Source organism: Microcebus murinus, chromosome 15 (genome assembly GCF_040939455.1).
Source record: "Microcebus murinus isolate Inina chromosome 15, M.murinus_Inina_mat1.0, whole genome shotgun sequence".
Classification (NCBI taxonomy): domain Eukaryota; kingdom Metazoa; phylum Chordata; class Mammalia; order Primates; family Cheirogaleidae; genus Microcebus; species Microcebus murinus.
The window spans coordinates 25,996,639-26,013,362 of NC_134118.1; the positions used below are offsets into that span (position 1 = coordinate 25,996,639).

The 16,724-nt window shown below is 38.6% G+C and overlaps 1 protein-coding gene and 1 pseudogene across 4 annotated transcripts; both read left to right on the top strand.

Annotated features, from left to right (window-relative positions):
- Positions 1-3,787: 3,787 nt before the first annotated feature.
- Positions 3,788-4,612, top strand: LOC105858714 (RING-box protein 2 pseudogene; annotated as a pseudogene).
- Positions 4,613-7,196: 2,584 nt separating this feature from the next.
- ZSCAN16 (zinc finger and SCAN domain containing 16) lies at positions 7,197-16,724 on the top strand. Of its 4 annotated transcripts, none has more exons than XM_076010540.1 (4): positions 7,197-8,078; positions 8,731-9,198; positions 9,949-10,078; positions 15,328-15,520. In XM_076010540.1, the coding sequence occupies exons 2-4, from the start codon at positions 8,812-8,814 to the stop codon at positions 15,384-15,386; spliced, it is 576 nt and encodes a 191-aa protein (XP_075866655.1). In that variant the 5' UTR covers positions 7,197-8,078; positions 8,731-8,811; the 3' UTR covers positions 15,387-15,520. The 4 variants fall into 4 exon arrangements, with proteins under 4 accessions (XP_075866655.1, XP_012597471.1, XP_075866654.1 ...); XM_012742017.2 differs by having other exon boundaries at positions 7,208-8,078; positions 15,383-16,724; XM_012742016.2 differs by having other exon boundaries at positions 7,209-8,078; positions 8,781-9,198; positions 15,383-16,724.

A 16,724-nucleotide genomic window follows, 5' to 3' on the forward strand; every position in this document is an offset into this window, starting at 1 on the left:
TTCTATTTTCTAATTCATTTTCTCTGTTTTTACCCTTCTTTCTTTCCTAACCTTTTTCTTAGGGACAGGGAGTCTTTCTCCTTTCTCTAATTTCTTGAGTTGAACATTTAGTTCATTTATTTTTTTTCTTTTTAAATAATGAAAGCAAGAAGAATATATATATCTACCAAGTACTCTTATTTTTTAAAATAGACCATGAGTGTTTTTTTTATAGGTTTGGGTTTTGTTTTGTTTGTAGTTTTAGAAAATAGGGAGATCCTCTTGTTTGTCATACAGCAGACTGTATACTTATGCCTTAATGAAGAGGTCAGAGAGGCTTTGTCCTACTAGAGGAAGGATATACCTAATCCAAGAGCAGAACCAAGATTTTAACAAGATTTGTGACAGCAGTTGGAAGCCTCATTTTGTCTGTTCAGCCACTTAACACATTGCGTACCGCACAGAAATCTCTAAGACATATGCCAGGGACTGCACGTTTTGGGGCATTACTGCACATTATTTAAATCATCATAACTATAGATCAGAATGCACTTTAGGTGTTGTTTTTCAATAATTATAACTTTTTTTTTAGGAGATGAAAAGTTTACTTAGAAATTGCAAACATTTAGCAAAGATAAGACAGATGCTATTTTCCATATTCTACAGAAATACAATAATTTATAGCTGCCTTGGTACATGGTCACATGATATAAAAACAAATCTAATGGAAAGAAGAACATTTTATCCTACTTTTCTGCCACTTATCACAATTTAATAAAGAGTACTGATAAGTACTGGAAGACAGCTGCATAGGAAGATTAGAATCCTAGGGCTGTTTTTTAACATACATTATTATATTATAAGAATAATATAAAAAGAAAATAGGTAAGATATACAATTAACATGCATCTTAAGCTATTATTTTGAGGAAACAGGACAGAATTTAGTGAATACAACTGAAACGTGTTGCTAATAGTATGTTGTTATAATCAGCATATCATCATATTTTACACGGCATGGAATTTCTTCCTCCTTAAATAATGCTTGTCAAATTGGAACGGGTTGACCTATCTCTAGAGCATATTTAAAATGAAGATGAAGGAAAGTAAGTGGGTAACTCTACTAGATGCTTTCTAAATATTCTAAATAATTTTTAAAGTACCATAATTTCATGCCTACCTCATCATGATTTATAACATTTTTATTTACAAAAACAATTAAACAACTTATTAAACAAAGTTCCTAGTACTTTTTTTAACATATGGTACTGCACAAAACATTTTCCTCTATGAAGAGGGACCAAACAAAATTTACTTAAGTATCTAGATTTGCTCCTTTTTCCATGGGCAGCACAAACTCTGCAGGCTCTTGTAGGAAATTTTTTCTTTCCACTCGCTAGAATACGCGTAGGTTCGTGCTGCTTCATATTACCTGACAACCTTTTGGGTAGATCTTTACGAGGTGCTCTCCTTGCACCCCCAGAGGAAGGACTGGACAGATTTGTCTCTGGTTCTGGAGAGCCTTCCTTATTGTCATCCGTTATCCAGACTCTCGCCACGAATAGCAGAAACTGTTTATACTTCATTTTTACTTGTGGATTGAGGATGTTCTACACTCCAAATGAATTGAAAAGTCCACAGTTTATAAGGCACAGCACTACTTTTTTTGTCCATTTCATCGTTTTCCTTAGAATGGAACAACACGAAAGGAATTGATCCGCACAGTCAACACCTTTCATGTGGGCATTATATTCCTTGATGCAGGTAGGTTTTATAATATTCTCTCCCATTTTTCTATTTTTTTTCCTGTTGTTGAAACAGAAGTGTCATGGATCGTTGATATCATTCGGACAACCCGCTTGTCTTTCCATGCTAGGAGAAGAATATCACCTTTTCTGGAAAATATTATGTCACCTTTCTTCATTCTTGATGTTTTCATTTGCAAATTTGGCGGTAAATCTCTACTCTCCCTAATAGTCCCACAGACTCTAGTTTTGTTCTGTAGCAGCGATTCAGCAGTAGATGTAGCATTGTAATAATTATCCTGGTAAATATGGTGCCATATGCCAAGATAGGGTCCAAGGACTGAAAGAACAGTTTCTTGCAATTTCTTTCTTTCAGCAGTGTATATCTCCATATTGCAGATATAGCCGGTGTCACTCTCGCACACCATCCGAACAAGTAAACCATATTTTGTTATTTTCGCTGGGTTGTACGTGCAAAATTTTAAACGTCCTCTCCATGGAATCATTCCCTCATCCAAAGACACTGTTGCTTTGGTTTGTATATTGTTCAAAATTTATGCAGGAAATAATCCAGCACAGGTTGGATCTTGAAAAGTCTCCCCAAGCAACTGTCCATTTTGGCGTTATCATTGAAATGCCGCAATGTCCATATTTGCTCAAATCTATGATGACTCATTGTCTGTGGAAATATAGGGGTACATATCAAAGGATCTGTTGACCAACAGTCTTTCCAGCTATCTTTTCTTGTTTGACCCATCAGAATAATTAGGCCAAGGAATTTCTTGATGTCCTTCTGTGTAAATAGAGACCACTTTTAGTGTTCTAGCTGGTGTTTTGCATTTCATTGCAGTTTGATCATGATAGTTGGACAGCTCTTTGCAGAACATCTCAAACAATTCATCACCAAAAAAAGAGATTGGTCACAGAGGGTACAGAGTCACACTGAGATGGAAATGTAGTGACCCCAGCATGACCCCCAAACATTTGTAAGCGTGGTGGTGTGTCAATTTCAGACCAACAATTATCAGTAGCTTCGTCAGTGTTGGAATCACTTGAAAGCACCACCTTGCGCTTCCTTACAGGTCTAATAATTTCACTGTCAGTAGAATCTTCTCCCGAATCATCAAAACAGTTATCTGCATCTTCAATCTCCCTAGGAATATCTGATAAATTATCGTTAAATACTTCCGGAAGTATATCATTTTTGTTGGTTTCCTTCCTTTTTCTGAGAGAGGGCATTTCTAAAAGCGCCAGGAACTTGAAGACGAAAACTATTCGAATGACCAAAATACAATGTAACTGCAATGCTTTATGGGTTTGTGCAATTATATAGTTTTTCATAACTGACCTGCACGGTTTCCACCAATGAGATCACTTCATTCAATGTGGACAAGACAGCGTGTTGACATCTAAGGTCCATAACAGATATCCCGTGAAAAACGAGAAAACTCTTGAGCGGTACGCAATGTGTTAAGTTACCATAGTCAGGTGCTCCACAGTGCTGCAAGTTGATTCTCTGAAGCTGATGATGTGCCAGAGGCACAACTGAAAAATATTGGATGCTACTCAGGAAGTTCAGAAGCTGTAGCAGAAGTGTCTGTCACCCAGAAAGCAGGCTGGATTTGTGCTTAAAAACCTGTTAAGAAAATTTGACACAGCAAGATATTAGACAAAGAGAAAGAAATACACATATAATGCACTGTGCACTAAAGGGGAAGCAGGAATATTTCAGCATTATCTGGATTTTTTATCTGCTCAGTTGGCTCTGAGGGACATGTTGTATATCACAGTCAAGGGAAGAAGGGACTTTGGCTTTCAATCATATATTATTAACAGAAAGAAGAGTAGGGATTATCTTTTTGCTGGAATTATTTCCCCAGAGAGTATGCTAATGCTTACTTGGAAGTTATTAATTTCTACACTTTCTAAGTGTTCCACCCATGTTTATTTGATCATTTATATTTTCCCTTCAGAAGCACAAGGAGGTTAGATCTGATTTTCATCTTAAAGGAGTTACATTCTTTTACAGGATGACTTGTCGGGGAAAGAATTTCAGAAAAGAGACCATAGCCACCCACCTCCCCCGACCCAACGTCTCTGCCGCTGGCCCCGCGCCGCCGCCATGGCCGACGTGGAAGACGGAGAGGAGCCCTGCGCCCTGGCCTCTCACTCGGGGAGCGCAGGCTCTAAGTCGGGAGGCGACAAAATGTTCTCTCTCTAGAAGTGGAACGCGGTGGCCATGTGGAGCTGGGACGTGGAGTGCGATACGTGTGCCATCTGCAGGGTCCAGGTGATGGATGCCTGTCTTAGATGTCAAGCTGAAAATAAACAAGAGGATTGTGTTGTGGTCTGGGGAGAATGTAATCATTCCTTCCACAACTGCCGCATGTCCCTGTGGGTGAAACAGAACAATCGCTGCCCTCTCCGCCAGCAGGACTGGGTGATCCAAAGAATCGGCAAATGAGTGTGATAGAAGGCTTGCTTAGTGCAGTTGTGCGGAGCCCTGGTGGATCTTGTTATCAGGTGCCCTACAAAAGCTCAACCACTCCGGGGGATTAATTCTTTGAATAAGGAGCCAATGGATCTGTGGTCCTTTGAGACGCATCAGAGGCACGATTTAGCATTTTGTCAGTCTGCTTTTCAGAAATTCTCCACAATTAAGAAGATAATTTATTGAAGATGGTCTTTCCTACCTCTGTGTCACACACACTGCTTAGAAGTGCTTTAAAAAAGGAGAGAACTCCAAATTGAGTGACCTTTATTATTTTCCTGTTGATATACAATGAGTTGTGGAAGCAGTTCCTTTCAGAGAACTTGTTGCATGCTTGTGGTTGATCAGTTAAAAAGACAGCATATTATAGTAGCAAATAAAGTACAGTTTAAAACCCAGCTCTTATCCTTAATTTGTTCCTAACACTTATTTGTGGCAAGGAAGGGGGTACTATATGAAAGCTTTATTCAATAGGAGAATTTTAAGTTTGGGCCAGTGAATAGGATAAATAAAATTTAACCTTTGGGCATATGGAATATTGTCTTTTATCATTCTCGATCATTGACTCATCAAGAAAACCTAGATCTGCAGTTACCTCGCTGTTCAATTGTTGAGTGGTAAATGACAGAATTATTTTCTAGTTCTAGTCGGATGATGTTGTAATTTAACTATGTTTTAGGTATAATGTTGAGGAAGAAAAGTTTACCAGTGTAGCATTGGATCGAAAGTTTATTTTATCACACAATGTTTTAATAAATGGTTTATTCTCTTTACCTTAAAAAAAAGAAAGAATTTCAGAAAAGGGATATTGATGAAATTCCCCATACAGGAAAAAATTTTATAGGTTTTGGAGAATAAATAGGGATTTAAAAACAATTATTTTCACCTGTTTACACCAGCAGCAAATGTTTCTCAAAAAAACTGAAACTGTTCATAAATATGTATAAAATGCAAGTTCTCTTTAAGTTTACTCCAAGTGATAATCACTGTGAACACATTTAAGATAATTATTATTTTACAGAAATAACCATGATACTGTTTTGGAACATTTTTACTCAATATACCTTTGGCATCTTTTAGTTTTTAAAAACTGAGTGGTAAGATAGCAGAGTCATGCAGTGGAAGCGTGCTGGGCCCATAAAACTGAGTGGTATTTTAATGAATAGACATATGGAAACTTAAACTATTGGGCATTTGGGTTTCCCAATTTAAATAAATGGTGTTTCTTTGTACATAAGTTCAAACATTTCTGTAAGCATTTCTATATGGATAATTCCAAGAAGCTAAGTTGTGGGATCAAGGGTAAGGACATATTAATTTTAATAGGCTTTGCCTTCTAAAAATGTACAACTAAGTGTGAGTATATATCTCCACACACATTCCAACATTGAATATTATCAATCATTTGTCTTGAGGGAGACAAATCTCTAAAAAATTTATAAAAATATCATTCTTGTTTTATTTAAATTCTTTAAATATTAGTGAACCTTTTCATATTCATTATTATCCTCAATATTTGTGTTCTATAAATGCCTGCTGAAGTCATTTGCCAACTTTTCTATTGGCTTGTTCATATTTTTATGTAAGAGGTCTTTGTATATCAAGAAAATACAACTCCAAAATAAAAAAAAAGAAAGAAAGAAAATACAACTCTAGGCAGGGCACAGTGGCTCATGCCTGTAATCCTAGCACTCTGGGAGGCTGAGGTGGGAGGATTGCTTGAGCTCAAGAGTTCAAGACCAGCCTGAGCAAGAGCGAGACCCCATCTCTACCAAAAATAGAAATTAGCCAAACAACTAAAAATAGAAAAAAAAGTTAGCTGGGCATGGTGGTGCATGCCTGTAGTCTCGGCTACCTGGGAGTCTAAGGCAGGAGGATCGCTTGAGCCCAGGAGTTTGAGGTTGCTAGGCTGACGCCATGACACTCTAGCCCAGGCAAGAGAGTAAGAATCTGTCTCAAATAAAAAAAAAAAAAAAAATTTAAAAAAGAAAATACAACTCTGTGTCTTTTAGATGTGTCTCATATTTCAGTTTATATTTTCACTTTTTGTTTTTGTTTTTTTCATTCAAAAATTTAAAATTTTTACAACCAGCTTCATTTATCCTTTCCTTTTAGGCTTTACAGTTTTATGTCTTTAGGATTTTGTGTCATTTTCAAAAATGCCCCCCCTACTCCAATGTAGCAATAGCTTTCCAACCTGTTTCCCTGCTTCTGCCCTTGCCCTACCTACCCCCTTCACATACAAGTCTACTTTTAACACATTAGCCTAAATAATATCTTCAAGGCTGGGCGCAGTGGCTCACACCTATAATCCTAACACTCTGGAAGGCCGAGGCAGGCGGATTGCTCAAGGTCAGGAGTTCAAAACCAGCCTGAGCAAGAGCGAGACCCTGTCTCTACTATAAATAGAAAGAAATTAATTGGCCAACTAATACATATAGAAAAAATTAGCCGGGAATGGTGGCATATGCCTGTAGTCCCAGCCACTCGGGAGGCTGAGGCAGAAGGATTGCTTGAGACCAGGAGTTTGTAGTTGCTGTGAGCTAGGCTAACGCCAAGGCACTCACTCTAGCCTGGGCAACAAAGTGAGACTCTGTCTCAAAAAAAAAAAAAAATTAAATAATATCTTCAATATCTACGTTTTATCACATTACTCCTCTACTCAGAAACCTTGAATGGCTTCTCAGAGTAAAAACATCTACACTCACCCTCAGTATCCCTCTGTCTACTCTCAGCACTCTTGCTCACTCAGCTGCAGCCACACCAGCATCTTTCCTGTGCCCAGAATACTTCAAACATGCTCAACTCCAGGCCTTTGCATTTGCTATCTCCCTCTCCCTGAAACATCTTTACTAAATTGTCAATTTGCTAGTGAGGTCCTCTGTGAGCATCCTATTTAAATTGCATCACTGCATTCTCACCCCAAACTTCCTTTTTTTTTTTTTTTTCTCCTTAGCACTAACATACAACATCAAATACAGTATATATTTTTCTGGTTTTTTGCTTGTCTTCCCACCTCACACACATATACTAGATTATAAATTCCATGAACACAAGGGCATTGTTTGCTTAAAACTGTAGTTCCAACTTCCAGAATAGTACCTGGGATAGAAGTTAAGCAATGAAGATTTGTGGAAGGAAGGGAGAAAAAAACTAAGACAGCATTTTCTACCCATTGGCAAAGATCAATATATTTTATAACATTGTTCACAGTAATTTATTGCAGCGGTGGGGAAAAAACTGGAAACAAACTCATGACCATCAATGGGGGTAGTTATTAAAAACTATGGCACATAGGCACAATTGAATACTGTGCCAGTTTTAAAAAATAGAGCAAGATCAAGGAACCCTCTTGTGTACCCATCTCCAAGATTAATTGGTAAAAGAAAAAATAAGCAAGGTACAGAAGTGCTACAATTTGTGTAGCAGGACAAAAGCAAGGGTAATATATACCTGTAATATATCTACGGAAAGATACATCATGTCACAAAAAACATTGTCAAATCACATGCTGGGGGACATTGTTCTTTTTAATAAATTTATGTGAATGCATTACTTATCCATATTACTTAATAATTAAACCGAAAAAAAATCTTCAGTACGAAAAAACGTTTTTTTAAAAAACGTTAAGAAGACATGTTCCAAATGCCTGCAATTCCAGCAACGTAAGGCACAGAAACCGGGTCCTCCACTAGGGCTGGGTAGGCAAGCCTCACTACTGCCACCGAGGTGGAGCTTCCTAGAGCGGCCCGGAAGCGCCCGGCTGCCAGTGGCCAGGCGTCGATTGGTCTGAGTCTATCTAGCCTTTGTTCGAGGCTGCCCGAAGGACACTAGCTGTCGCACCTGTTCCCTTCTGTGTGTAAGGTGAGTATCTTCCGGCTCCCAGGTGGAGAAGAGGAGAAGACAAGGCACAGCTGTGGTCAGCAGCAATCCCCTCCCCTTTGCGGGCATAATGTAACGCTTCTGTCCCTCCTACCATCCCCCGACACATCTACCAGAGAGGACTTGGCCCGACCTTCCCAGAGAGGACAAGGTGGAAGGGGCCTCTGGGGTTCCTCTGCGGAGGCATCCATCTGACCCCCATCCTAGGACATGGCGCACATGCTCTAAAAACCACTGAATCCTGTGGACACAAGCCAACCCATGCATCTCAGGATGTGGAATGAGCCTTTTAACAAAGCTAATAATACTCAGGGTTTATTTAGTGCTTACTAGTCCCAGCTGCATGCCAGGGATGTTGCATATATTCTCATTTAATCTATACATCAACCTTATAAGAAACTTCAGAATTTTACATGAGTATTTATAGCTCTAGTGTAGATAAGTATTAATAACCTCCTCTAAATTACACAGTAAAGCACAGATTCAAATCATGTCCTTGTGTCATTGTTCTTTTTTACAGCCTCCTATGAGCTGTTTCTCTGACTCAGCTCTAATGGTTTGATTTCATTAGTGTGTGTTTATGTTTGCAGCAGCTTTTCTCATTTCTTTATGGTTACAACTTTTTATGCTTTAGGAGTGTCTCTGAGACAAAATCCTAAGAGATTCTCCTTGAATCAATCCTAGACAGAGGAATAATCTCCTGATAAAGCCTAGAATGTCCACAGCCCTGGAACCTGAGAAACAAAAAGGACTTCTGATAGTTAAGGCAGAGGAACACTACTGGGGACAGGATTCCATCTCACAAAAGTACAGTCCTCATAAGAGGGAACTCTTCAGGCAGCACTTCAGGAAGCTCTGCTATCAGGATGCACCTGGACCCCGTGAAGCTCTTACCCAGCTCTGGGAGCTTTGCTGTCAGTGGCTGAGGCCAGAATACCATACCAAGGAGCAGATTTTAGACCTGCTGGTGCTAGAACAGTTCCTGAGCATTCTTCCTAAGGACCTGCAAGCATGGGTGCAGGCACACCAACCAGAGACTGGAGAGGAGGCGGTGACTGTACTGGAAGATCTGGAGAGAGAACTTGATGAACCTGGAAAGCAGGTAGGTGTGAAAGGGCAGTCATTTGGCTGTGAGTGATCACAGGTATATGGACCTAGCCAAAGCAAAAACCATGTGAAAGAACACCTGAAAGTATTTAATATGTGTACCCTAGAGAAGAACAAGGTTATGTGAGCCATATATGTAAAGTTTCTAGTAGCCGCATTTAAAAATAAAAACAGGTGAAATTATATTTTATATAACTCAAAACAATTATGTAATCAATATAAATGAGGTATTTTAGAATTTTTTGTATTAAGTTTTCAAAATTTGATGTTTATTTTACTTCGCCTGTCTCAATTTGTACTAGCCACGTTTTAAGTACTTTGTAACCACATTTTGCTGGTTACTAACATACTGGACAGCATGGTTATAGAAGAATTGCCCCCATTTACTGGAATTGGGTTAGATGATTTTTAAGGTACCTTCCAAATCCAAGACTCTGATCCTGGACCTCTGCAGATCAATGAGAGAAGAGACACTGAATTTATTTTTCTTTTTTTTCTTAAGGAGTATAATGTATATTAAGAGACACTGAATTTCACTCTTTAGTGTCCTGAATTGTAGAGATGAGCCTCTGTCTGTCTCTCTCTCTCTCAGCCATTATTGCCATTTATAGTTGAATGAAAATTTGTCCACCTTTCTCTGTCCCTGGGTCCCTGGCAGATACTGCTTTTGATTTTTTTTACCTGAAGTTCTTTCAGTTCCCATAAAATCTACTTTACAAGTCCAGTCATACCTCATTGTTCCCAGGTCCCAGCCTATTCAGAAAGACAGGACATACTCTTGGCCTCCTTGGGAAGGTCATATGAGTCACTGACTGTCCAGCTCCATCCCAAGAAGAACCAGCTGGAGCAGGAATCTGGGAAGTCACAACAGAAGGGTAAGGAGCTAAAATTTTCAGTGTATGAGGGAAGAGGTGGTTTCTTAGGTTAGAGTGCAACTTTCTCACTTTCATGTTCTCCTTTTAAAGATTTCCTGCTTATCCTCCACCTTGCTATGGATAATTTTATCCTCTTTTTACCTTTGCCCCATCATGGAAAGAATTATATTTTAGTTTCACTAGATATAAAAGTTGTTATTTGGCCCAAGGGGTGGAAAATGGAATTTAATCATTCAAGTTATTAATACCTTTTGTTTTGTTTTTTAGGACATAACTCAAAATGAGTTAATAATACTTTATACTGCTATTTGTTATCTAATGGTTCTAGTACCAAATTCCTTTAAATTTCCATTTTGAGACAGGAGAATTTATGGCACCCTGTATTATTCAGCTAGGGCTGCCATACAGAATACCTTAGACTGGGTGGCTTAACAACAGAAACTTATTTTCTCACCGTTCTGGAGACTTTAAGTCTGAGGCCTCTTTCATTGGTTTGCATACTTCTCACTGTGCTTTCACAGTGAGAAGCCTTTTCTCTGTGCACTCACACTCATGGTGTCTCTTCCTCATCTTATGAGGACACCAGTCCTATTGAATTAGGTCTCATCGATGTGACTTCATTTAATCTTAATTACCTCATTAAAGGCCCTGTCTTCAAATATGGTCACATTGAGGGTTAGGTCTTCAACACAGGAATTTGGAGTGGGTAGGACACAAGTCAGTCTATAACATACTCACATGCTGAAAGAAGTAGAGAAGGGAGGACAAGGATCAGTCAAAACAGCAGGTTTTTTTGTTTTCTTTTGTTTTTATCTGCACATAAGGTTGACTGGGTTTGGTCCCCCATTCCAGCTCACTAATTATAAACTGGAGTATCTAGTATATCCTCAGGCTACATTAAAAAGCAGGCAAATTTTAAATTGCAATTTGTCAAATCTTACCCTTTTCAGTGTTCCCTGCCCTTTCTCCATAGGCTCTCTCATGTCCATGATGCCTCTGCTGTGCAGTAACCCAGTAGGGCTATTTTGTATTCTTATTACTTAAATTTTATCAATATAGTTCTCACATTCTCTGGGATCCCTGCCAGCTGATTTGTGCAATCTGAAAAATTATTTTGAGCTAAGATGTTATATCTTAGTGATATCAGTCACATGTGATATCTAGCTGATATCTAGAAAGGATAACATTCAATTATATATAATGTAAAGGATTCTTTCAGTGCTTTAACTCTAGAGTGGAGTGCTGGTTATTGTTTGGCTTTAGGGATGAGGTTGAAAACCCCCTGTCTGTTCATTCATTCCTCTTTCATCGAACATTTATTGAACAGCAGCTATATGCCAGGTACCATGCTAGATGTAAGGAATCCAAAGATAACACACTTAAGTTAACTTCTCTTCAAGAAGCAGAAGGAAGATTTTTGTGGAGACAGAGCAGGTACTGTCAGAGAGGTAAGAGAAACAGAAGAGAGTGGTGTCACTGAAGCCAATGGAGTTGTTTCTCCCAGGAGAGATCAGCAGTAGCCAATGCTACTAATAGGACACAAGATAAGGACTGATAACAGTCCACTGAATTTGACATTTAGAAGCTAATGATAGTCTAAGCAAGAGGAGTTTGGGGGCAGACCTTAATAGGTGCAGACCATTTTAATAAGCTTTAGTAAGCTTAACTATGTGGAGTCTTCACCTCTTTTCTATGAAGAGGCATATAATTTGGGAGGTGACAGCACATACACTCATAAAACAGGTCACAATAATAATTTAACTTGCCAACATGCTAAATTAATTTCATATGTTTTAACACAATTACTAATTATGACTACTGGCTTATCCATTCAAAACTTTAAATTCTAGATAGTCCTTCTGTTTGTTTTTGTGTAAATACTTCTGGACTGCTTCCACTCTGCTTCCTGTTAGCATTAAGTCCAGAAAAATACATACTTCCAATACTTAAAATTGTAGAGGCTTATACACGTGCTGTTACCAAAATAACCTTTCAAGGGAATACTGTATAGTTAACATATGATGCTTCAGGAAATCTAGCTATCCTGTGAGACCTGAGAATTCTTAGGGAAGCCCTCATTTTGTCTATGTTGAACAGTATAGGTATAATTTCTTTTTCCCCCAGGGTACACCACCAGCAACCTTTGACAATTTTTATCTATATTCACCACCACCACCACATTCTCTGCTGAAAAAGACATACAAAAACAAAACAAAACCGGCAAAAGTCACAACACATACATTTCAAGAAGTGCCTTTCAACTTTTGTATAAGTATGGAATATCTGTTCCAAACCCTTATTTTACAGTTGAAGAACTATACCCACAGTGGTAGTAACTTGTCCAAGTTCCCATAAAGAGTTAGAGGCAGAACTGAGATTAGAATCAGAACCTGGGGTTCCTGCCTGTTAGCCCAGAACAAATTATTAAAATGATCATCATAATGTACCAATAAGCCAATACCTTTTAAAAATAAATGTACTGTTGAATAGAGACTGACAGTGTTTCTTATGCAGTATTTCTTATTTTAAAAAATTCATTGTATCCATACTAAGAAGATAGTATTACTATTAACTGTTCAGTGGGTAATGGGAATCATTTCCATATATATATATAACTGGGAATTATAACAGTAGTCACTTAACACAAATTATCTTTACATGTGACAGAAGAACTTGAACAGCTGAATCTTACAATTCTTTGTAACACATTTAAAAATATTTCAAAAGTAAATGAAATCTTTATGGATATGCTATAAGCCACAACACTGACTTTCTCTGTAGCAATAAGGTTCCCTTAATCAGTCTTAACTCTGTTCCAGTTTTACTTCACTTAGCACCCAAACTTGTCCTTTTCCCCCTAGACTGTCCAGCAGCTAGTAAACATGGTTATCAAATGATCTTTGTGGACTTACCCTTATCTCAGTGATCAGAAAGGCTTGAACCTGTTTGGAACTGTAACTGATAAGGACTTTGGGTATTACATGTGCCAAAATAACACTGGAAGAATGGCCCCAGTAGAAGATGCTGAAACCAAATATTCCTAATTTTGTCAGTTCTGAAACAAAATCTCCTGGTATCCTATTAGGTTGGCACTTGAAAGAGATACATAAACAAGACCCTAAAAATCAGTTGGTTAAGAAATAGACTGCAGATCCCTGAGATGAGAAAAGTTCGTATTTGACAGTTTCCTCGATTTCTTGAGGTCAGGAGTTCGAAACCAACCTAAGCAAGAATGAGACCCCGTCTCTACTATAAATAGAAAGAAATTAATTAAGAAATTAACCAACTAATATATATAGAAAAAATTAGCCGGGCATGGTGGCACATGGCTGTAGTCCCAGCTACTCGGGAGGCTGAGGCAGAAGGATTGCTTGAGCAATCCTTTTGAGGAGTTTGAGGTTGCTGTGAGCTAGCTGACGCCACGGCACTCACTCTAGCCTGGGCAACAAAGCAAGACTCTGTCTCAAAAAAAAAAAATTTCTTGCCAGAAATATCGTGGCATTGGGATTCCAAAACAATGTTATCTTAGAGCAAACAGCCAAACTTTTGAGAAAGCTGCCTGATGAAAATGATAATAAGGAGGGAGGTAAGATTTGATCAGAAGGAGTCATGGTTATTATAAGGAGGATTTGAATTCATGGCACTCAGGTAGGCCAGACTCAGTGCCTTTTATACCCAGCCCAGGCATTAAAATATTCTGGTACTCTTTCAGCTTCTTCTGTTATGCCAAAGGAACTAATAAAATTATCTATAATCAATGGTAATTTTACAGTTGGTATTCCTAGGTCTGTTGAGATGGTGGTTTCAGCATGGAGCATGACCAAATTGGTGGTATCTTTTACCCTCTCCAAATCATCAAAACAGCTGTTTTCTTAGAGAATTCAACTCAAATATTTACTGAACACTTGCTGTGTACCAAGATCTATGTTACGCCTAGGGTTAAGGACATGAGAATTAGCAAGAGGGAATGAGCACATCCATTTTGAGAGAGTAGGGAAGACTTCCTGGAGGAGATAACATTTGAGATGGCCCTTGAATAATGGCTAGGCCAGTGGTTCTCAAATGTGGTTCCTGGACCACACTTGTATGTGTCTGACCAGGAAGCTTGCTAGAAATGTAAATTCTTGGGCTCTACTCCAACCCTACCAAATCAGAAGCTTGGAGGCAGAGGAAGAGGAGCCCAGAAATCTGTGTTTTAATAAGCCATCCAGGTTATTCTGATGTACAATATAGTTATAAAACACTGAACTAGGGTTTAGACATGAGGAGATGCTGGTGAGGATGTCAGTTTTAGGAAAAAACAAAGATTCAACCCAGCACATCCACTGTCATTTCCTACTCCTTTACCTTCCTCTGTTTACCCTGAGCTGCATGCTCTTACTCTGCTTCCAGCTAATTGTTACCCTTCATAAACACTCCCCTCCTTGGATGGTTCCTATTCACTATATTCCTCTCAGACCTCAAATCCTGTTATCTTCTCCAGTCACTTTTACTCAATTTTACTCCCACTTACCACCTACGTTTTAGCCCCTTCCATGTTTCTGCCATACTTTTACCTCTCTCCCATCTCTGCTCTCTGGTTTGTCTGCCAATCCCTCTTAATTATCTTTAGCATATCTATAGTCCCCCCATTTACCACTCTGCCTTTGCACAGGATTATCAGGTAATCCCTTGATCTTCATTTTTGCCTTTTCCTCTTTTTTTTTTTTTTTTTTTTTTTTTTTTTAGACAGAGTCTCGCTTTGTTGCCCAGGCTAGAGTGAGTGCCATGGCGTCAGCCTAGCTCACAGCAACCTCAAACTCCTGGGCTCAAGCGATCCTCCTGCCTCAGCCTCCTGAGCAGCTGGGACTATAGGCATGTGCCACCATGCCAAGCTAATTTTTTCTATATATTAGTTGGCCAATTAATTTCTTTCTATTTTTAGTAGAGACGGGGTCTCGCTCTTGCTCAGGCTGGTTTTGAACTCCTGACCTCGAGCAATCCGCCCGCCTCGGCCTCCCAGAGTGCTAGGATTACAGGCGTGAGCCACTGCGGCCCGGCCCTTTTCCTCTCTTAATCTACTTTCAAACAACTTACCCTACTGATATCTTCTTTACTGGGCTCTTCTTAATTTCTTCCCTATATTGTGACTATATGATGTGATGGTACCAAAAGTGAGATGGTGCCAAATATTTGATATGTGTGTTGTATGTGACTTTTCTCATTATTTATAACATGTTTATAACATTGACATGTTCTTTGTTCAATAGGCTTTTTGCTTCTCAAACCTAGAATAGGACCTGTTTGTATACTGTTTGTTACTAGGTGATAAAACCAGGACTAAGAATGAAGAGCTGTCCCAGAAGGAAGATGTTCCCAAAGATATGGAATTCCTTGGGGAGATAAATGACAGACTCAATGACGATATCCCTCAGCATCTTGAAACCAAAGATGTTGCTGAAAATGAGGGCAGATTTGAATGGCAACAGAGGGAAAGAAGACAATATAAATGCGATGAATGTGGAAAAAGTTTCAGTCACAGCTCAGACCTTAGTAAACACAGGAGAACTCACACTGGAGAGAAGCCCTACAAATGTGATGAGTGTGGAAAAGCCTTCATTCAACGCTCACATCTCACTGGACATCATAGAGTACACACTGGAGTAAAACCTTATAAATGTAAACAATGTGGGAAAGATTTCAGTGGGCGCACAGGTCTTATTCAGCATCAGAGAATCCACACAGGTGAAAAACCCTATGAGTGTAATGAGTGTGGAAGGCCCTTCAGAGTAAGTTCAGCTCTTATTAGACATCAAAGAATTCATACAGCAAATAAACTCTACTGAGGAAGTATTAATAACAAAATTTCTTTAGATGCTCAGGCCTACCTAGTTATACTCTACCTTAGAGACTTTATGATTTCCTGAATGTGGGCAAAGCATCAATCATCATTAAAAACTTCTCTGTCTAGTCAAAGTTCATGTAGGTAAAAAAAATTAATTTAATTTAATAATAAAAATTTAAAAAAAAACTTCTCTGTCACCAAAGAATCTATCTGAGTAAAATATCTTTTTATTTCCAATTAGTTCAGTTTTTGGGGAGGAATCAAGAGTTATTTCAGAAAGCCTTGTTTACTGACAGCACTGCCCACTTGCAGTCCAAGATCAATGTTTCCTAGGTGAAAGACAGTGAATTCTACCTCCGGCTCCTTTTTACTTGAACATTCAGTGTATAATTTAGACAAGACCTTCAAATTTTGTCTGCCTTCACTTCTCCTTCCATAAATTGCAGATGATAATAGAGACCCATCAAGTATGTTCTGACAAGTTAAAACACATGAAAACTACTTTTGAAATTAAGAACTAAAATAACACTAATTTATTTGTTTTCCATCATGACTGACATAATGGCCTAAATATTTATCCTTTTTGTGTGTGATCTTAAAAGTAGGGGGTGTGATCATTTTGTGGAAATTTTTTGTTTGCCAATCATAAAGAAGAACATATAAGAAAAGACAGGAGGCTGGCTAGGCATGGTGGCTTATGCCTCTAATCCCAGCACTTTGGGAGGCCAAAGTGGGAGGATTGCTTGAGGCTAGAAGTTTGAGACCAGCCTAGGAAAATAGCCAGATTCTGTCTTTACAAAAAAAAAAATAATAATAATTAGC